This window comes from Pygocentrus nattereri, chromosome 10, assembly GCF_015220715.1.
Source record: "Pygocentrus nattereri isolate fPygNat1 chromosome 10, fPygNat1.pri, whole genome shotgun sequence".
Classification (NCBI taxonomy): Eukaryota; Metazoa; Chordata; class Actinopteri; order Characiformes; family Serrasalmidae; genus Pygocentrus; species Pygocentrus nattereri.
Window position 1 is genome coordinate 38,332,719 of NC_051220.1, and position 23,386 is coordinate 38,356,104.

At 40.8% G+C, this 23,386-nt stretch overlaps 1 protein-coding gene across 2 annotated transcripts in view; it reads left to right on the plus strand.

Annotated features, from left to right (window-relative positions):
- Positions 1 to 7,647, plus strand: part of bcl11ba (BAF chromatin remodeling complex subunit BCL11B a) — a 73,779-nt gene extending 66,132 nt beyond the window's left edge. The window contains exons 3-4 of one of the 2 annotated variants that reach the window (XM_017682449.2): positions 1,216 to 3,069; positions 5,325 to 7,647. In XM_017682449.2, coding sequence (XP_017537938.1) covers positions 1,216 to 3,069; positions 5,325 to 5,347 — 1,877 coding nt within the window. In that variant the 3' untranslated portion in view covers positions 5,348 to 7,647. Of the gene's footprint in view, positions 1 to 1,215; positions 3,609 to 5,324 lie in introns of those variants that run through there. The other variant, XM_017682447.2, reaches the window with a different exon arrangement.
- Positions 7,648 to 23,386: the final 15,739 nt, after the last annotated feature.

The following is a 23,386-nucleotide window of genomic DNA, read 5'->3' on the forward strand; positions in this document are numbered from 1 at the left end:
CAAAGTTTAAACCTGCTCTCAGTGTGTTTGGTTAAAAGTGCTGCCTCTGTGATGTCAGTAAAAGCTGGGGTGTTTTTTTTAGAGAGAGCAATAATAGAATAGGGGGAAAAAAATCAGAGAAATTCTTAATGGAAGAGCAAATAATACCCTTAAGCTGTTTTAAATGCCACAGACTTTAACACTGAATAACAAACTCAGACCACTTTTTTTCTCCCCTCAGCTTCTTAAATCACAGGCAGTATTTTCACTCTTTATTAGAAACCATTTATCTTGATGTGCCCATTTTTCCTCTTTTTTTTATTTGTTTCCTAGAGGGGACGAGTTTATTTGTTTGATAGTGATAAGAGTCCCTTAAATCACACTTTAAGTTGTACTTTTCCAATTTAGCAGCATATTACTTTGGCATCTTAGGACAGCCTCGGTGCTCGGAGGGTTTCCCAGTTTAGAGCGCTTCTGCCTGGCATTGTGCTGCTATAATGATTCAACCATTTGTAAGAGGGAAGATTAAAGACTAGTTGAAATTGGAGATGCCATGTTCTCGTGGTGCTAACCCGTCAGAGGCGAGTATGGAAATGATCTTGTCACAAGCTTGTTAAGTATGTGCCGCACTATTCACGGGACGGCATGATGAGTGAGGCCGCCGCTTAAAGTGCGAGGCAAATTTCGAGGCATGTCAAATGCCCCAGAGCAAAGTTTGTTTTGCGAAAACATGTAATCGCTCCGTGACCCCATGTTGCGCAGTGCTGAAGTCAGGCCAGCTGCATAACACTGCATTCTACTGAGTTTTTAAGATTTTCACAGTTGTTTGCTGTGTAGTTTTGGGGGAATGAGTGACAAGTCCTGCTTGATTTAGATTAAAAGTGAGTGTCTCAAGCGAAGGCCTTTGTCTTTTACTTACTTGCCAGTAAAGATGAAGTTATGAAGCTAATTTTGTTTATTATATGTGCAAGATAAAGCTTTTTTTTCTGCATATTCCACTCTCTGTAAATGTTTAATTTTAATATCAAATATACTGTTATTTCATTTAGAACAATGTAACAAAACAAGAGTATTTGCAAAATGCAACAGATACGTGTATGTTGTACAGTACATGATATAGGCTATTATTTAGTTATTTAGGTGCCGCCTAATGTACATTATTGGTAAAAATGTTATTAATTTTACAGGTAACATCTTTAGTAAAAAGACCTTTGTTGTACCTTTACTTGCTTGCAGGTAGAGACGAACCATCGAGCTACATATGCACGACATGCAAGCAGCCGTTTGCCAGCGCATGGTTCCTCCTGCAGCACGCCCAGAACACACACGGGATCCGCATCTATTTGGAGCCCAATCCGTCTAACACTTCGCTCACCCCGCGGATCGCCATCCCTCCTCCAGTTGGTGCTGAATCCATACCCCAATCTCCTCTCACCAATTTCCTCGGGGACAATAACCCCTTCCACCTGCTTCGGATGACCGGGCCTTTGCTCCGGGACCCCCCTCCAGGCTTTGTGGAAAATCGTCTCCCCAATACGCCCCCCTTTGTCAGCCCGCCACCCCGACACCATTTAGACCCCCATCGCCTGGAACGCCTTAGTGCAGAGGAAATGGGTTTGATTTCCCAGCATCCCAGTGCCTTTGAGAGAGTGATGCGCCTGACGCCCATGGCCATGGAGACCCAGTCCATGGATTTCTCCCGCCGCTTGAGAGAACTGGCGGGAAACAACAACTCCACCCCTCCGCTCTCTCCAAGCCGCGCCAACCCTATGCACCGCCTGCTCAACCCCAACCCCTTCCAGCCCAACCGCAAGTCTCCCTTCCTCAGCACTCCTCCTCTACCACCCATGCCCCCAAGCAGCACCACTCCACCTCAGACACAAGACAAGAGCAAGTCCTGCGAGTTCTGTGGCAAAACCTTCAAGTTCCAGAGCAACCTGATCGTGCACCGACGGAGCCACACTGGAGAGAAGCCTTACAAGTGCCAGCTGTGTGACCATGCCTGCTCACAGGCCAGCAAGCTCAAGCGCCACATGAAGACCCACATGCACAAGTCGGGATCCATCACAGGTCGCTCAGATGACGGTCTTTCGGCCACCAGCTCGCCAGAGCCAGGTACCAGTGATATCACCGGGGAGACAATGAAGGGCCGTGATGGGGACTTCCGGGGTGAGGGACTGGGTCCTGACAATGAGGAGGAAGAGGAAGAGGAAGAAGAGGAGCTGGAAAATGAGAGCAGGCCCGAATCCAATTTCAGCATGGACTCGGAGCTGAGCCGCAACCGGGAGAATGGTTCTAAACCCCCTGTGGATGAAAAGGGACTGTCTCTGGGTAAGATGGTAGAAAATGTGGGGTTGAACTCCATCCAGCAGTACAATAACTTGATCATCGACAATCAGAAGAGGCTTCCCTTCTCTAAGAGGGGTTCTGATGGACAGAGGGACACTGGAGATGAGGATTCTGTGGTCGGGGAGATGGACCAGGTGGAGCGGGCCACCGTCAATGGCAGGAACTGTGGCTCGGGCGACTCTTTCTCAGGCCTGTTCCCCCGCAAGCCCACGCCCATCACCAGCCCCAGCCTGTCCCACTCCAACAAGAGGATCAAAATCGAGAAGGACTTGGACATGCCCCCAGCGCCACTGATCCCTTCCGAAAACGTCTACTCTCAGTGGCTTGTGGGCTACGCGGCTTCGCGGCACTTCATCAAAGACCCCTTCCTAGGCTTCACCGACTCCAGACAATCTCCTTTCGCCACGTCATCCGAGCATTCCTCAGAGAACGGCAGTCTGCGGTTCTCCACGCCACCCGGGGACCTGTTGGACGGGGGACTCTCGGGCCGCAGCGGCACGGCCAGCGGGGGCAGCACCCCTCATTTAGGCGGGGGCCCAGGGCCAGGCCGGCCCAGCTCCAAAGAGAGCCGGCGTAGCGACACCTGCGAATTCTGCGGCAAGGTGTTCAAAAACTGCAGCAACCTGACGGTACACCGGCGCAGCCACACGGGCGAGAGGCCCTACAAGTGTGAGCTGTGCAACTACGCCTGCGCCCAGAGCAGCAAACTCACGCGCCACATGAAGACGCACGGGCAGCTCGGTAAGGAAGTGTACCGCTGTGACATTTGCCAAATGCCCTTTAGCGTCTACAGCACGCTAGAGAAACACATGAAAAAGTGGCACGGGGAACATTTGATGACGAACGAGGTCAAAATCGAACAAGCTGAGAGAAGCTAAGCCAGATGTTTTTCCTATTTTGCCTCACAATTCCTTGAATATTACAAACAAAAGGGGTAGCTGGATACTCTGTTTTTCCTTTTTGAATAATAATAATAATAATGATAATAATAATGTGATAATAATTTGAGTTAGAGTTTGTGTTTTTGCCTAAGAAACTGCCATCTGAGAAAAAAAAACAAAGACAGCAGCAAAGGGAAGTTGTAATTGGAGCGGGTCTAAACTGCCTAATTTGGCGTTTTATTTCAGTCTATCAGTCTATCAGTGGATAAATTAGACGATGTTTAAATGGAGCCTTTAACTGTGCAATAATTTCTGTATTTATTGGATTTCGTAATGTTCTGGCATGTGCAGGTGCATTTTATTTCCTATTTTTTCATTATTTTACTTATGATTTCAAATGCTGGGAATTTTATTTTATTATTATTATGTGTTTTTTTTTTTTTTTTCGTCACCCAGAGAGAAAGACAACCTGAGATTTTTCTTTTTCAGAACAGAGAACGAGTTGAGAAACCTTTAGGCCGCTGCTTATACAATTGTATATTTAAGCTACATGTAATTTCTTGAAGAGAAGCCGAATTCACTCTTTTGAAAAGCGTAACTGAGAAAGCTATTATTGTTTCCTTTTGTTTTTTCTTTTCTTTTTTTCCCTTTGTTTATTAGTCATGATAGCATGTAAGCGGACAACAATCCTTAGACCTTGTCGTGTAAACTGATTTCAATCTAATTGGGTATGTAGCACTGAATGTCAGATGTGACAGTAAACCTGGAGGATCCTGCTTTCTCTCCTGACCGTAAATCAGGCAGGAGGGATGGTTTAAAAAAAAAAAAAAAATGATGATCACAAAGGCAGCTGCTTTCAGGTACCTAGTACCAAACCAAGACAAAGCCAGTCAAACAATCTTTTGCTTCTGGATCGTTTTTAATAAGTCCTTTAGTTCATGCTCAGACTGTTGATCCTGAGAGGCGCTTGCTCTCATCAGCCGCCGTGTGTACGAGCTTAATCACAGCGTGCCCTTCTCCGTTTTTTTTTTTTTTTTGCTTCTTTATCTAATTCCAGCTGATGGCACGTGGCTTCCTGATGCTCGCCGTGAGCTTTAGACCGTTTAACACGGCTCCTCCTGGTCACGCTCTTATCAAAGCTGAGCCGTTCGCTCCGATAGTTCAGTCCGTTCAGACCTGGTGTGTTTTTTTTTTTTTTTTTTTTTTAGCCAGATTTAGCCCAGATTACAGGGCTCAGACCTCCCAGCTCCAGCACTGATTCCCACCAACTACCTGTTTACCGCGGCATTTACGTATCTGTATCTGGACGAATGCACTGCTGATAGAAATAGCCTAATTTCTAAACATAGACACGCACACTCAGCCATACAGTCCTATATGGGTTGCTAGAGAGTTATTATGCAGGGTAGCTGATTTTTTTTTTTTTTGTTTTTTTTTGGGTTTTTTTTTGGTTTGTTTCAAATATCTGGCCTATTTAAACGTTACAGTTGTGTGCAAAAGTTTTGGCACCCCCACCATGGTGGCAGTACACATCCTTTACTGGGAGCGCACACGTTTTTTTTTTTTTCTTTAATGCATGCTTGTTTTTTATTTGCTCATTTTAGCATATTGGGGAAAGGCATACAATGAAGACTGACCGTGCAAAAGTTTTGGCACACTTTATATTTGACCCCCCGGCCACCCAACATGTTAAACTCAGCAAATCGATAAAAATGTGTGCTAAGACGTCGACCGGGGAGGGTGGTGAAGAGGGGTGGGGGTGTTAAAACTTTCCCACATGACTGGGTATGCTTCCGTTTATGTTTGTCATTGTAGAGTTTGCATCTTTAGCTGGGTGTCACCAATTTAACCAGATTGCAGGGTGTGTTCAGTCTCCACATTCGTTTACAGTGGTCACATGACTATGCATAACATTCTTGCTTCCAGTCATTCTGAGAAATTCCTACTGCATTATACAATGGCTGAACTCTGCGTATGAGCATATCTGGTTAACTTGGTCACCGTGTGTACCAGTCATGGGCAGGTATGTAGACTATTGCACACTAAGAGTGTCTGTCCTAATCTGTTGGGCTAAAACAGTAAGACTTTCTTTTTTCTTTCTTTCTTCTCATTCAGGACTTCCTGTGATGTGTAGTTGAACGCATTCTAAGAAGTAGCAACAATGCACAGCAGAGTTTTTTCTCCCCTCCTTTTTTTTTCTTTCTTTTTTTTTCTTTTTTTTTATGTCTTCAAGCACTCCTTTTGCCTAATTCACAACTTGATTTGTACCACACGAGGGCCAAGCCACCACAATTGATAGAATTGAGGGAATATCGTGAAGACGAAGAAGAAAAGCAAGCAAACAAACAAACAAACAAACAAACAAAAACCGCCTCAGCTCTTTGCAGTTGACCCGCACTTTATGATTTTGTTTTTACGAACGGCTTCTGAGCAAGAAATTACGCTGAAAAAGGAGTTAGTGGGTGAAGGGAGCATCTGAGATTCAAGTGCCAGCGTTCACTAGGCTTGGCTTTCACAACGCTGGCACTATAAAAAGTGAAATTAATTTATTTGGACAGTTTTTGTACTGCCATTCAATTTGACATGAGTGTGCCTTGAATACTGATCTTCCTATTTATTGTCTTGCAAGACAAATGCAACCTTTTTTTTTCCTTTTTTTTCTTTCGGTGAAGCAAAGAATTGAACAAAATAAGGCGAAAAACGTCCGTGTAGTTTTAATCTGCTTCTAAACGTACACGAATCGGAGATCACCTCGTTTAAAAGTCGAATAAAAGGTAAAGTAAAGTAGCCAGCACAATACTGATGTGTCTGTGTGTGTATATATGTATGCATTTGTACATATAATGGCACAAACACACACGTTATAGACGTTATATATGTATAATTCCTCACTTCAGGATGAGACTGCGTCCCTTGGTTAATAAAAAAAAAAAAGAATAAAAAAAGAAAATTGTAGATTCTTTTCCAGAAGATTCTTTTGCTACAGAATAGATAAAGGAAGAGACTGGACGAAAAATCAGGAAACTACAGAAACTTTAAAAAAAAAAAAAAAAAAAAAAAAAAAAGACTTTAGTGCACTCTGTCTTAAAATACGTTTACAGTATTGAAACAAGTACAAGGGTAAAAATGATATTTCTGTGTATGTGTGTTTTAAACAAGTATTTTTTTCTTTCTTTCTTCTTTTTTTCTGTCTTTTTCTTTGTTTTTTCTTTTTTTCTTTCTTTTTTTTTTTTGCTTACAAAGTTTCTCTGAATGCCACAGTGGCTATGTGTATATTGGTTTTTTTGGTGACGGGGTTTTAGTATATATATAAATATATAAATATAAATATATATATTACATTTTTCTTGTTTACTGTAAAAGTATACCAGTATTTGTAATATTGGAGAATGCCTGGGCATTTTACAAAAAGAAAAGGACAAAAAAAAAAAAAGACTTTTTTTAATTATCTTTATTTTTTTTTTTTATTTCGCAGTCCAATTTAAATTGTGGGTCTCTAAAATGTTTTTTGTCACTGTAACTGTAAAAGTCTTGAGTTTTAGTAGCTTTTTTTCTGCCTTGGGTGTAAGAAAATAACAAATTGATAAAAAAAAAAAAGAAAAAAAAGAAAAGTGAACTGCAAACAGAGCTTGTGGCTAAGGGTGCCAGCTCCCTTAGCGCAGTGTACGGAGGATTCCCCCACAAGAAGTCTTACTGTTTTTTTTTTTTTTGTTTGTTTGTTTGTTTGGTTGGTTTTTTTTTTGGTTTTCAGAAGAAAAAAACAACTATTTCTTGTCATCTGTATCTGTTTTTGTTTCACCTGGTACGGATTCTCTTAATGGCTGGATTGAATTACACGTGTAGACACGATGTCTTCTTGTACTGGAGCTTGTATTTTGGAACTTGTACGTGCATCTCTCGTTCAGAGAGCGGACGATGAGTACCATTGTCATTTTTTCCTAATCTAAACGAAAGGTGCAGATTAACGAGCGAGTCCGCGAAGCTGCCACGGTAGATCCATTTCAATTTGGCAGGATAAAAAAAAAAAGGGAAGAATTTGCATTTGTCGAAATGAAACTTGTATAGAAGGGATTGAAAGGTTGCCTCGGCAGCCTTTTACTGTAGCTACATATATGAAAGTAAATGTTTTGTTCACTATTATATTGGTTGTAAATAATTTTTTAATGCTTACCCAGACCTTGTTTCATCTTTGTTTTCATTTGATTTGTGCGTGTTCTGACTGGCACTGGCAGCAAAACTGTCTTTTTTTTCTTTTTTCTTTTTTTTCTTTCTTTTACCCGTCTGCCCCCCACCCCCCACCACCCCCCACCCCACCCCCGAGCCCTGTCTGTTCGATTCTGAGTGTAAAACCCGGTTCTTTATGGGGTCTGCAAAGTGCAGCTCTCTTAGCATGAGAAGAATAGAGCACAAATACAAACTGTTTTACTTGTCTAACTCATTATTGCTCATTTGTGTCATCATTTTGTTTCCAACAAGTAAAAAAAAAACAAAAAAAACCTCCAACCTCACTCCACGTGCACTTGTCAGTGTCTAGACGGATCAGCTCCGAAGTGTCGGAGTAATCAGTTGAGGTATCACAGTAATTCGTTATCTCTCTTTCTCAGTCGCACACACACGATTTGGGTTGCCATTATCAATAATGTTAGTAATCAAGGAGTCTATATACTGTACGGATATATTGTAATCAGAGAGTATGTGTGTGTGTGTGTGTGTGTGTGTGTGTGTGTGTGTGTGTGTATAATATATCGATGTTGTCAGAACAAAACCTCGTATCTTGAAAACTGTAACTTTACAGGAGAAGGAAAAAACCTACTTTACTTTTAATGTAAGTCAATGGAACCAGACTTTTTTCTGCATCATTTTGGGCTGTTTCTTTTAGTCTGTTCATCATGAAATTTGCACACAGTGTGAAGGACAACAGGCTTTTTCAAATCATGTCAAAAACTGAAAAACAACAAAAATGGAGATTTGAGGTTTTGTTCCGACATAAAAAGTAGTATATAAGAGACAATAAGTACACACTTTCTGTTTATTTGCTGAGTTTATCATATTGGAAAAAAGAAAATGTGAAATATACACGTAAACTGTCTTATAACGTTTGCGCAGGCCACATTTTATATTTGCTTCCCCCCCAGTATGTTAAACTCAGCGTGTCTATGAAACATCATCATTGCTCTAATAAAGTAGAATAATATGAAATATGAATGATCATCATGCAGATTGCCAGATAATCATAAAATAGAGTAATGGCTTATCACAGCAGCCCTTTCCACATGACACAAATACATAAATAAATAAAAAAGTGGACTTAACTGAACAATAACAAACCTTTACACGATTGCAAAATGCTTCATTGGTTCTACGGAGCCTTTGGAAACACTTGCCAGTTCATAGAGAAGGTAAAAGTGAATGATTTGTCAAAACAGTAATTATGTTTAATCACACAGTCATACCTACAATATACATCCAGTTATCAAATAAACTTTAAGGGGACTGGTGGCATTAAGAGAACAGCGCTAACCATCTTTAGTCTATATGTGTTTCCCTAACATGTGTATCTAACATCAAAGGGCTCGCCTCCAACCGGAGGCTGCAATTAGAGTCATTTAATGCCACTCAGACTGACCACACTCATACAGAAACATATCAATCTGCCTGTCACGCTATGGGTATTTTCAAACTGCTCCCAAAATGTATCAAGCCCTGATATCTAAAAATGACTCCCTGAGAAGAGCCGCTTTGAAGAGCGCTCAGCCTGCCTGGCCCATCTGAGCCGAGCTCCTACGTTCTCTCGCATTCTCCAGGGTCCTGCTTAAATGCCCATATATACATAGATCTTAGACCTACTTTCATTCCTTCCTCTTCTTACGTGGAATATCAGGAGACAACTTTAGGTATGGAGGTCAGGAATAATAATAAAAATAATAAATGCTTTTCTTCTGTTCAAACATTCACACTGTGGGACTGGACAACGCCTTCTCTTAAGGCACTGAACTGTCAGGGTCACTATATGGGTCCACATCAAATTCCTCACTCCACTCACATAATTAGTACTTACACATTAGTTACATGGTAGTTACTGAGTAGCTGATGTTAGACACTGAATACTAAACCCGAAGGTCAAAATCTGGGATCTGGATAAACCAGTCATTCCTTAAGGATGCTCTGCTGTGGGTAAAGACACTTTATTTCTTTAGTATGTTTTAAGCCATATGTCTTCAACTCCTCCTTTAGTTCCTCACTATCTTAACTACACTCTTAAAAGCAAAGGTAACTGAAAGGGGCTGTTGGCTTAATACTATGGAAGAACCACTGGGTTTTCATTACACACTTCAATAATCTGAGGAAACCTCAACCGGTTTGCATTGTTTTACGTCATTATGTAGTATGAAAAATAAGCCTTATGATGTAATAAAAAACCTATATAATATAAATTATTGTCTAATTATTATGTAATACTAATCCGCTATTGAAGTGTCCGTTAACTAAATAGGTTGCCAGGGTGGAAATGACCTGAGCAAGGATGCTTTGTTTACTATGCTGAAATATCATTTTAAAGATTTATGGTTTACTTGAGTTATTCAGGTACTTGTAATGTACGTAATAGGGATGTGATAAAGCATAGGGATTAAGGGATTAAAAACCTCTACTATATACCTATTAAGGCTTTCTCTTAAAATAGTGCATCCAAGTGAAGAGCCATTTAGGACCATATATTTCTACAGTTTCTACGTAATGTATGTATTATAAGGCTCCATAGTCGTTCCTGGGTAGTTTACAGTGGTTCTTTGAAGCCTGCAGTTCAGGAGGTTAAATGCACTGATTGTATTGGTCATGTTGACTACAGTGTTGTCACAAAGCTCAGGCGAATTGGACAGAACGGCCATCAGAAAGGAGCAAAATGCAGCTGTGGTTCTGACATTTTATACAGTCTAAACATCCAAGCGCGGCCGAACCCCCCACTGAAAGATGCATTTGAACAGCGTCGCTCAGACCCATGCTGAGGCAGCGTGGTTGGTGTGTGAGGCGGGGTCTTTTTGGTGGAGAGAGTGGCTTTGACGTGAGTGTCAGTGTTCAGCGGCGGGTGAGCAGGAGCCGGAGCTGGAGGGATGCGGATCCCCTTCCCTTTCGGGACCTGTCGAGGGTGGCTAAGCTGAAGCTGAGTGACGGCCGGCTCCGCAGGTGCCCGCTAGGCCTCTGGGTGCTGAATTAGCGCCGCTGTCATTAAGCCCCTGCTCATGCTCAACTCTCCGCGGTGTTAAATACCGCCGTTCCCCCGGCCAGCCATCAAACAGCCCTCCAGCTCAGCCCACGGGGCTTTCACACTTCACTCAGCAGCACAGAAAAAAAAAAAGAAAAAGAAATGGCTGAGGTTACAAGCCCTCATCTAACATCTAAAGCAAACGGAGGGAAAGAGGATGGCAAAGTGAGGGAAGAATCTCCAGATACACCGTAGCTGTTATTTTAACATACCTTAAAATTTTGAACTAATTGAATTGCTAAGATCAGCGCTGCATTCTGTTAACCTGTGCTTTAAACGATTTAAAGTCAACCAAACAACAAATAAACAAAGTTAAGACAAATTATCTTAGTTTTTAGTTAGTTTGTACAAAAGAGTTTCAATGAACTAAACAGGTTATGATACTTGAGTATACTCTAGATTTCATCGCTGTCACCAAAATAGTAACTTTACAGGAGAGGGCAAAAACTCTCTTACCTTTCAATGTAAGTCAATGTAAATAGATTTTATTCCAAGTGATTTTAAAGCATTTCTATTGGTCCATTCATCATGGACTTATCACACTATATAAAGGACTGTGGATGTGGTGAAATGATGTAGAAAAATACAAATCAACAAAAATGGATACACATGGATTTCTTTGGACAGCGATAATGTATTTATAAGTATTACTGTGGAAGATTTGTGCTTTACTAAAAGTGAATAGTATTTTATACAACTCCATTTCAAAAAGAAGAGAAAACACTTTTTACTCTTTAAATTTTCACACAGATCATCTAAGATTTCATTACAAACCTCAAAGGTCAAGAAATCCTTTTCTTTCTCTCTTGCCAACTGGCATTAGAATGCATTGCTTTTATTAAACATCCAGTCAAATCATTGAAAAATGAAACTATCAACAACTATGCTGAATCATCTCTCTACCATCAATAAATCACTGTACCACAGATGCTTCGTGTAGTGATTAGTGGGTTACACCACCCTCCATGTGGCAGATTGGGATTCAGTTCCCTGCCTAGGCAAGCACATCTCACTATGCCAATGAGAGTCCTTGGGCTAGACTCCCAATGCTGCATTCACTTATATCAGTAACATGAGGTCACTCTAGGTAAGAGTATCTGCTAAAATGCCAAAAAATTCAACACCAATGAAAGAATGCATTTGATTACTTTGTTTAAATGTTCAGTTTTATCTTTGATACACTTTATGTTGAATTATCAGTAATTTTTTAGACAGGCGGCTCCACCTTTGAGTATGAGTTGAGTCATATTTCCACGCAAGCATAATCACTATGCACCTCTTACTTACTTTTATTCAGATGAACCATTTTTCTTCACTAAGTGGAACAATTTTCCTATTCTAAAGTATATGTAATTTGTCAGGGATAATGACTAATATAATTGCCCAGGCCAGGAATCACACATAGAGATTGTTGACCTTAGTTATTGACTCTTACACAGTAGCTAATTTAAACAGTGTTTCATTGGCTTTTTCGTCTCCCATAAATCAGTAAAACTGGAAGAAACTTATCAGCAACAAATCAATGAACACTGAAAGGATCATTAAACGTGATGACTCCTGTGGGAATTACATGTATTCATATAGATTTCTTCCAAAACTATATAAAATGAATTCCAGTGGCGGAATTAGGCTTGTTGAGACAGAACTGAAGCAGACCAGGACGAGTTTTTGATTTGGCATCAGTTTCAAGGCAAAAGGGTAATTAAGCCTATCCCTGACTGGCCTGCTCTTTGAAGTCCCCCGTAGGGGGGATTATTCCCAGTGAAGGGGAAGAGAGAGAGAGTGAGTAAGGGGGGTTTAAGGGGACTTTGGCTCTCTCTTTACATTCCAATTGAGTCATGTGTAAACGAGAGTAGGCACAACTTATACTCATCCAGACGAGAACGACATTCAAACAATCAAACTCGCTCTTCTCCACACCTTTACAAGCCTTTAATATCTTTAACGCTGTCTTGCCTAACGTGTCATCTGTGATACATTCAGTGACTTTGTTTTTGTCCCCTGGTCATAATAAACTGGAGCAGCATGTGGATTTGGAGCTTTCTGTGTGCCACTGTGTTGTCTATCACTGTATACAACAGGGGTGTCAAACTCAACCAATAAAAGGGCCATATTAAAAATCTCAACAAATCCACGTGCCAGCTGTGTTTATATTTTATTTTTGCTTAACATTTTTTGCTTAACATAACCCCAACTGGCTATTGTTTGTGCAAAATGTGCCAAAACTACAACAGCAAAAAAAGGCACTGAGTACTTGAACGATTCAAAAATGATTTTACATAAAAAGAAATTGTTTTCTACAAAACAACAGACTACATTAGCTGCAGATAACTGTTAAACCTCTTTATATGTCCTCAATGTACCTCAGTTTTTTTTAAAACTGCCCATTTGCTTGAGCTAGACACGAGCATGTTACGTTGCAGTGCATACTGGGAACTGTAGTGAAATGGTCTAATATTAAGAGAAAATTAAAATCATTTTGTGGGCTGAATAGGATTGTGCCACAGGCCTGATTTGTGTCTTGTGTCTGACACATGGGGTATACAAGAAGCTCCGTACTGCCTTTATTGTTGGATGCACTGTAACAGTTTCTGAGTGAGTGCGCACCCAAATTCAGTTACTCAAAAAAAGTAATCCATTACAAATGACTAATTACTTAATTCAAGCTGGAGTGCCATTATGCTATATGAGCAAAAGTATATGGGCACCTGACAATCACACTTATGTGATTATATGACGGCATATAACTTGATGAACACCCAAAAACCATGGCCATGTGGCTATAACAGTCTCCTCTCTTCACGGAAGTGGAGTGTGGAGTATTGTAACAACTCACTGATGGACGTCCAGGAAATTAATTACCAATGTGACTGTAAAGCTGCACTTGTGGGAATTTGTGTCCATTCAGTCAAGAGAGCATCTGTGAGGTCAGGCCCTGTTGTTGGACAAGAAGGCCTGGCTCGCAATCAATGTCTCAGTTTATCCCAAACACATTCAGTGCGGTTGAAGTCAGGGATCTGGGCTCTGTGCTCTGTGCTACTGGAGTTCCTCCATGCTAAACTCATCAAACCATGTCTTTAAGGTACTCACTTTGTTCACAGCAGCACAGCCACACTGGAACAGGAAACGGCCTTCCTCAAACTGCTGCCACAGAGTTGCATTGAATAAAATCCAGAGTCCAGTGGCGGTGTGCTTCACATCACTTCAGCTGACACTTGACATAGCACATAGAGATCTTAGATTTGTATGCTGCTGCTCAGCCACGGACCCTATTTTATGAAGCTCTTGACACACAGTTCTTGAGCTGATGTTGCTTCCAGAGGCAGTTTGGAACTCTATAGTGAACGATTCAACAGACGCTATTTTAGACTATGCACTTCAGCACTCCGTCTGTAAGTTTGTGTGGTCTATCGCTTTGTGTCTGAATTATTGTTGCTCATAGATGCTTCCTTTTACAATGATAGCACTTACAGTTGACTGGGGCAGATCTAGCAGGGCAGAAATTTCCCAGATTCACTTGTCAGAAAGGTGGCATCTTTTACAGCACCATGTTTAAAATCACTGAGCTCTTCAGTACGACCCATTCTACTGCCAGTGTTTGTCTAGGGAGGCTGCATAGAAACGTGCTTGACTATTTACAGCTATAAGCAATGAGTGTGGCTGAAACACCTGGACTCAATAGGAGGGGTGTCAACATATCTTTACGCATATACTTTAGCAGCTTAAAACTCAGAAACTGACTCTACATTAACGGGTGCAGCCCAAACATCTTCATTCCACCTCTACAAACTTTCTGAGATCCGAATTCCACAACTTTCTATTTCTCTTCATCTAATTAATTCATAAACTAGCACAAGATGAAGACAGACTCCAGCCAAAGCTTTACATACTGTTACATCTGATCTCTCCAGCAGTGTAAAACAACTTAGAACGTCTTTTTTGTTCTTTAAACATGTTTCAGATCGAGCCTATATACAGTAATCACCATGTAATGAGCATGAGCAGATAACTCAGGTCAGCGCATGATGCAATAATTTTAAAGACGAGGCTCCAGAGGAAGAGCGTGAAGCGCAGCGATTAAAATGTTTTTTCTACCATGAGAAAAGAAATCAGCGGGGTGCAATAAAAGTTCAATAACTGAGACAAAATCTATGCGTAAAAGGACTTTATTTGTCAAACGTGGCAAAGAGATAGCCGAGGAAGAGGGGGAGCGAGGCTGTTAATATTTCATTTAATCTCTCTGACTGAAAAGGCCTGTATTCCTATTAGGCTATCCATTCACATCATAACAGGAGGAGAGGACAAGTCTAACTGCAGAGAATGTGTGAGTGTGTGTGTGTGTGTGTGTGTGTGTGTGTGTGTGAGAGAGACAGTAAGTGAGTATGCATTCATGCTTGTCTGTACGTTGCTGTGCAAAAGTCAGAGACCACTTCTTACTGATTTTATTGCCAGTCAAAAATGCATATCAGTGCAAGGAATATTACAATTGTCATGCGCTGGTTGCTGCTGTTGATTAAATGCACTGTGTATTTAGTCTAAATCTTATTGAGGTTACCAGTAAGATTTTGAAAGGCATATTTGCAGTTGCATAATGCATACAGTCCATATAATAAATAACTGTGCAGTCCTAATTCCTGTGGTCTGTTTAGGTCTGGCAAGAGCTATTTGACTATTAACTATTGAAATATATGGTACATTGATCAAAATCAATAATCAATCCACTGCATGTTAGAAATGTTGGAATATAGCACCTACACCTCCTTTCACTGTGTCGTCTTCTCACAGTGGAGGGATGGACAAACACACCTGTGGATGTTTTCAGATCTGAAGCAGCTTGATTTTCTCCTCTCTTTCAAAGACGTGCTGTTTATCTGATGGGAGCAGTCTTGTTGTCCACCAGGTATCCCAGGTGGTTGTAAGGAGCCCCATTTTCTATGTAGCTTTTGACCTCCAGTTTTGGAAACCAGTTTTCCACTTATTTGAATGACAAAGAAATGAATTGTGGTCTATGACTTTTGTAGAGTCCTATTATAGATTATAACCCGTCCACTAATGAACCTGCTTTTGCTTATTTCCATTACATAAACAGCAGTGGGATTAAAGCCACAGGAGTTATTATGGTATGGAGTTATTTGTGCTTCATCCTGACGCCGTCGCGCCCCCCACCCCTCTCATTAAAAGGCAACTTCAAGTGACTTAAGCCACGGTTGTGCGTCTTAAGAGCACGCATGTTGACAGGTACAGTGCTGCTTAAGACTTCCAGATCAACACAGCTATTCTCTCCCTCTAAATCCCCCCACCGGGCCTGGAGCGACGGCCCAGGAATTTACCGTCGGACAGGAGGGAGGGAGCCCTTTTCAAAACGCTTTCAAAGAGACCCTGAGTAAATAAAACTCAGCCTAAGGTTTGGACTTTTTTTTTCACCATGTACATACCTCAAAGAGGGTGGGGGTGGGGGTGGGGTAGTGTGCGGTTGGCTCACTTCATTATTATAGTAGAGAAAAAGTCTCAGTGGAGGATGGTTCAATGAGGGAGTCATGGCGAATCAGGGGATTCCCCAGACTTGTGTTGTAATTATTACCATTATTATTCACCCAACTTGTCCTTGTCCAATTGATTGGCATGGCTGTTTCATGGCTGTTTCCAAAAGCGCTCTCTCTCTCCTCCTCCTCTTCCTCTGACAGCTCCAACCACATGACAAATGACAAGAAAACTAATCAAAGACATTCGAATCAATTTGAGCCTCGACAAATGTTCCATCTCAAGTTGAAGCTGTGGAGAAATGACTGCTGGTGCAGGAACGTCGGAATATCCTTCGTCCGACCAAGTGAGCCCGAGATGTTTTATTGCAAGTGCTGAAAAGTTTAAAGCTATCACTGTTAACCTGTTTCATCCCCAAATCTTTGCTGGTACATGCGTACATAAGCTTTACTCTTTGGACAACCCTATGAAAAAACTGCACACCGCTTGGGCTTCTGCTCAGGGTCAGTGGGAGTGTGATGGCAGAGGGTTAAAATACCAGTACTGAGAAAAACGGCAGGATGTTCAGAAACAAATATAATTGGTTTTAATTCGTATGTTGTCCCACATAGTTACTGGTTTGAAGTCTAGCATCTCAGCAGATGACACACTGAGAAAAAGCACCATTCTTTGAATTAGAAAAAGTGATAATCATAAAAATAATAAAAACTGTAAAAGCACACACAAAGTAAGACAAAGAAAGAAAACTGTGCTCTTTCTTGCAGGATGACAAGAAAACTAATCAAAGACATTCAAATCAATTTGAGCCTCGAGAAATGTTCCATCTCAAGTTGAAGCTGTGGAGAAATGACTGCTGGTGCGGGAACGTCGGAATATCCTTCGTCCGACCAAGTGAGCCCGAGATGTTTTATTGCAAGTGCTGAAAAGTCTAAAAGCTATCACTGTTAACCTGTTTCATCCCCAAATTCACGGCACTATGTTCAGAAACAAAAGGCTTTCAGTTCAAATGTAGTCACATCTAATTCGCTGGTTTGAAGTTCTCAGTGGACGACACGCTTCACTGCCCTACTCGCACCAAGGCAAAGTACAATGGATAAGAGCTTCTGCTTAAATGAAATGTAATGTTTACAGGCATACAGTTCCATTTAAATACATTTCCGGTCAAAACAACTATTAAATACAAGTTATTCCTTTTTTTAGAGTCTGGAAAAAGCAACAAAATGTAACAATTGCTTTATTTTCAGAATCTCCCTTTAAATCTTCATGGATGCTTTTGCACTCCTCCAGTTCTCCAAAGTTCAGTCTTAGATGTTGGTCACATTTTCTGCCTCTCACAATCCAAGTTATCCCAATAACACATTCATTGATGCTGAGGTCTGGACTCTGTGGTGGTCAGTCCTTCGTTCTGAGAACACCAGCAGCTTCGTTTAACAAACCCTGTTAAAGATTTTATGTATCAAATATGGTAGTACCTGCAGTGTAACATGTTTTATTGACTTCCTTTTGTAGAGCTTTGATACATTTTTCTCAGGTGCACAGCTGAAGTAGTTGGCTCTGGTCATGTGACCTGAGACACTACCAATGTAAAAATGTTTATATAAAACAAAAATGATCCATCGTTTCATTTATAGTTTAGTGTTCAGCAGAAAGCACATTTAAGCACTTACAAACATATTTTTAGTCACAGTTGTGACTGTCGGGATTAAGTGCAGCTAGCGGAATAGTAAGCAATGAAAAAAAAAAAAAGCACTGCTGTTTGAATCAGAAGAAATAATAATCGCAAAAAATAAAAACTGTAAAAGCGCACCCAAAGTGAGACAAAGAAAGAAAACTATGCTGTTTCTAGCAGGATTCCTTTTAACTGCACCAAGGCAGTCACTCAAACTTCCTCCTTAAGTGAGGATGGGGTGAGTTCTTTAAGAAAAAAAAGGAAAGAAAAAAGAAAAAAACAGCTGTGAACAACTGAAGGCACTGGCGAGGTGCGTGGTGCCTTTTTGATATTCAGATTTGCCTGCCTACACAGAGCATTATGACACATTTGGATGATCGCATTGTGGGATTAGGAGGCTGCCTTGTCATTTTCAACAACAATACGGCGATTTAGGGATGCTATTTCTCACAGTGCGCCACGCATTAACGCCGGGCCCAAAGATTTACATAAATCTTTGTCTTAAGATGAAAGAAAGGGTTTGAGACAATGAAGTTAAGCTTTAGAAATGGGAGAGAAAGTGAGTGTGTGTGTGTACGAGGAGGGGTTTGGCGGCCGGGTGTAGGGGGGGAAGAAAAAAGTTTTTTTTTTTCTATACTAAATCACCCACTGTACTTTTGATACAAAGATACATAATGCCCTCTTTTTCATGTCCTCATCATAAAAAAATGAGCAGGAAAAATAAGCATTAGCTCCGCGGTGAGGAAGAAGAGAGAAAGCAGGCGAGAAAAAGCGTTCCTTTCAGGCCGGGTTAGTGGTGCGTCTTTCACTGAATTGCTGTGCTCCTTAATCTTATTGCCTGTGGCAGTCATTTTGAAAACTGACCTAGATTGTTGCACCACCCTCTCTGATTGGATTCATCCCGCCTGATTGTGAATTGGTTTACAGTACATCTGAGGCGAGAGATTGCAGCTGCAATCTGACCACTGACAGTAATTTCTCCGAGGTTACCGCCGAATGCAGATTTTCAAGAGTGGATTGGAAACGCAGGGATGTTATTATGATCAGTTTGCTTGTGTGCGTGAACACCTACGTGTCAGAAATCAAGCCAGGAGAAAAGTCCAGAAAAAACATTCTGCCTTAAATATTTTCTCAGTGTCTTTTGGAAGTTTTGAATACTGAAACGATGGTAAACATATTATCGCTGTTCACAAATCATTGCTTCGGTGTTTCTTTATATTTTTGACACAATGTGAAAGTGACGGCTGCCTTTTACATTCTGTGCACACTTTATGATGAATAGACCTACAGAAAGGCTGCAAAACACCTGGCATTAAAGCGTATTACATTGCAGGGCGATTTCACCAATGTTCTGAAATTTCTGCATAATTGAATCTTTAAGATGTAGTCATTTATAGTGGTTTCATGTGAAATGCTCCTTTCTAGAGAAAGTTGCCAACTGCTCACAGCAGTGGAGACTGGAACCTGATGTCTGAAGACTTTAATGCCTTTAAGAGACTCCCTTACACGTGAGATGATTATAAATACAATGCCTACTACAGTTTTGAAATTAAATTCTGGCCTAAAACATCATTTTTAATATAAATTAGAAGTAACAACCATTTGTCACTGCGTTTAACCCATCCATGCAGGGAAACACCAACATACACACTAATGAACACACACACTAGGGGGCAGTGAGCACACTTGCCTGGAGCAGTGGGCAGCCCTATTCACGGTGCCCGGGGAGCAGTTGGGGGTTAGGTGTCTTGCTCAAGGGCACTTCAGTCATGGACCGTCAGCCAAGTGGGTTCGAACCGGCATCCTTCCGGTCACAAGGCTGGTTCCCTAACCTCGAGCCCACGAATGCCCCCTATTAGGTAAAATAGTCCCCAGAGGAAGTGTTTTATGTCAGAGTTAACATTATTTTACCATCATCAACATTACATTTAAAACCCCAGAATATGTGTAGGTTCAGTGGTGGTTTTGGATGGGAAACAAAATGTCCATATTTGTGTTGTAGTCATGGCGACCCCTGGTTCCTATCACCGCCACTGTAAATAAGTCTACAATGAACCATTTCACACCAAACCCCTCTGAATGGCATTCGTTTACATCTCAAATACTGAATTATGCAGAAGTTTTGAAAAATCAGTTTATTATTAAAGGCTAATAATGCTTTTTTCCCACCTTTTTGTAACCAGTTACCATTTTAGAGGTACTAGACTTAATTCTGACAGCAACGATATGTTGAACAAATAGGCATACATAGACAGAAGACAGTAAAGACATATTTCATGCTATAAATTACTTTTGTTCATGAGCAATAGAATTTTGCTGCTGTCAGAATGAAACTTTGTATCTCTGATTTTGTCATTTTTCAGTTTTAGGCGTAATGAAGATGCCTGTGGTCCTTTACACTGTGTGCAAATTTCACAATGAATGGACCAAAAGAAATGACCCAAAATGACTTGGAAAGACGTCTGGTTCCATTGACTTGCATTAAAAATAAAACGTTTTTTTTCTTCTCCTGTAAACTTACCGTTTTGGAGATATAAGGTTTCGTTCCCCCGCGACCCAGAAAGAGAAGCATCTTAGAAGCAGCAGAGATTTGCTACTTAAATTCTATGAAACTACATCTAAATAAACACAACAAGCAATAACGTACCGGTAGTGGTCATTATTCATTTTTTAGTGTCTGTATTGGTAAACAGGTACAGTTACAGAAGACTGTACCAGTAAAAACAATCTATATTTTTATTTATTAACTTTAGGCTCTATGTATGCCTCTCTTTAGGCTGCACTATGTAATGTGTGATCGATATGTACAGCAGTTTCTCCATGAAATTGGCTGTAATTTCCCAGCAAACTCATCGTGTATTGAGTTGTAGCTGCTCTTTGCACTATCGCAGCCTCTTTTCCTCAGCATATGCAGTGGCAGGCCAGGGCAGGGTCCATATGTCCTGCGTATGATTGGATGCTCCCCTGCCGTTCGGAGCAAGAATGTACGGAGTTGTGCCATGGCAACACTTTGGTGATTATAATTCCGGCAGAAAGGTCGTTATTTATTGCTTTTCTCCGCCTGGAGCAGCCAGCGGTGCCCATCCCTCAGTCTATGGTAATAAAATAAACAAATGGCAGTGGAGCAGCGGCCCACCTTGAACTGCTGAAAAAGGTTATTTACATGTGTGGAAACGTACAATCGGCCACAGCTAGATCACTCAGCGCTGACAGCCACGACACACTGCCATCAGATAACAGGGAACGGGGCAGAGAGAGAGGGAGAGAGAGAGAGGCAGAGATGTGCCTTTATATATGTGTAAAATAGATATGCGAGTTATTATTACTTATGTACTTACATATACACATATGGCACGCTTTGTGTCCCATAAATACTTAAGTACTAAGTGATATATTCCTGTTTTTATTTTTTATCATTGACTTTTTTGATGAGTTTTTGATGTAATGTGAAAAATTTTATATCGTGCAAAATTTTACTAACCAAGAAAAATCTGCTTACATTAACTTACATTACCTTTTTGTCATTTTGGGATGTTTCTTTTGATCCATTCATCATGAAATTTACACAATGTAAAGACGTAACGGACTACAGGCATTTTCTAAATATGTGAAAAACTGAGAAATAACAAAAGTGAAGACACAAGGTTTTGTAACTATATATATATATATATATATATATATATATATATATATATATACACACACACACACACATGCACACACACAAATATATATATATATTTATATATGTACACACCAATCAGGCATAATATTACAACCACCTCCTTGTTTCTACACTCATTGTCCATTTTATCAGCTCCACTTACTGTATAGCTGCACTTTGTAGTTCTACAGTTACAGACTGTAGTCCATCTGTTTCTCTGATACTTTGTTAGCCCCCTTTAACACTGTTCTTCAGTGATCAGGACCCCCACAGAGCAGGTACTATTTGGATGGCGGATCGTTCTCAGCACTGCAGTAACACTGACGTGGTGGTGGTGTGTTAGTGTGTGTTGTGCTGGTCTGAGTGGATCAGACACAGCAGTGCTGCTGGAGTTTTTAAACACCTCAGTGTCACTGCTGGACTGAGCAAAGTCCACCAACCAAAACTATCCAGCCAACAGTGTCCCGTGGGCAGCGTCCTGTGACCACTGATGAAGGACTAGAGGATGACCAACACAAACTGTGCAGCAGCAGATGAGCTGTCGTCTCTGACTTTACATCTACAAGGTGGACCAACAAGGTAGGAGTGTCTAATAGAGTGGACAGTGAGTGGACACAGTGTTTAACAACTCCAGCAGCACTGCTGTGTCTGATCCACTCACACCAGCACAACACACACTAACACACCCACCACCACATCAGCGCTACTGCAGTGCTGAGAATGATCCACCACCCAAATAGTACCTGCTCTGTGAGGGTCCATGGGGGTCTTGACCAATAAAGAACAGGGTAAAAGGGGGCTAACAAAGTCTGCAGAGAAACAGATGGACTACAGTACAGAACCAGTTATGTGGACATTTAGGAAAGTCTGTGGAAAAGTTCGTGTTTTTTCCTTTTTCAAACCACTTACAATTTTGGAGATACTAGGTTTAGTCCTGACAGCAATGACATGTTGAACAGATTAATTTGAGCATAAAACATAGACAATAGACAGTCTAGACATATATGTAAAAAAAAATCACAATTTTTCAAGATAATGCGACAAGAATGGATCCTAAGCGATTTTTTGGTTCATTTATTATGAAATTTTATCACAATAAAAATGGCATTAAAGGGTTTTTCAGTTAATTCTAATCATGTCTCATAATGAAAAACAGTGAAATGAAGGTTTTATTCTGACAGCAGTGATATACATAATACATATGGAACATATTATCACATATGGGTACTTACATATATACAAAATACATATGGGACATATGTGTGACCTCACATGATGACACTGTATAAAAACAATTGTGTGCATGTGAGCATGTGAGCATGTGTGTGTGTGTATGTGTGTGTGTGTGTGTGTGTGTGTGTGTGCGCGCACTCATTGCTCTGGGATATTTTTTGTTCATTCTGTTGTGATCGGTTCTCAGGGTCTGGAGTCCTCAGGAACATGACATTGTAATCTCGGCCATGTTTTATTTATGGACCTTACTGAAGCAGATAACGGCTGTTTTAACAAACAAAGATGATTGCTTCAGGGGCCACTCGCTCGTCCTGAGGTAATTAAGACAAAGTAGCTCCCAGGGTTAGTGGGCGGGATTCATACAACCAGCTATCTATTATTTCTCTTTTAAAAGGCTGTGTGTGTGTGCGTGTGTGTGTGTGTGTGGTGGGGGGTGGGGGTGTAGTGGGAGTGGGTTAAAGGAGAGCATTTGATTCAAAAGGTCTTTTGTCATGTTTTATCTGTGCTTAAATGGTCCCGCTGTAGTGCTATCAGAGGCTCTGAGGCTAATGAAATATAAAACAGGAGCTGGCGTGGATCTGTATGAATGCTAATGAACATCTTCCAGTGTAAAAAGTGACGGGACTCAGGTAACATGCAGCGTTTATGTAGCCCATGTTAGATTCAGTCTTCCAAAAATGATCTGAAAGAATACTTCCGCTCATGAGATTCAAAATGAAACTCGGAATTTTTGGTAAACTATGGTGATATTCATGGAAAAATCTTTGACCACTATATTAATAATAATAAAAATGATACTGATACCAATCATAATAAGTAATGTAGTGTGGTTTTTACAGCTAGGCCTTCAGGTCGGGCCATAAATGGCA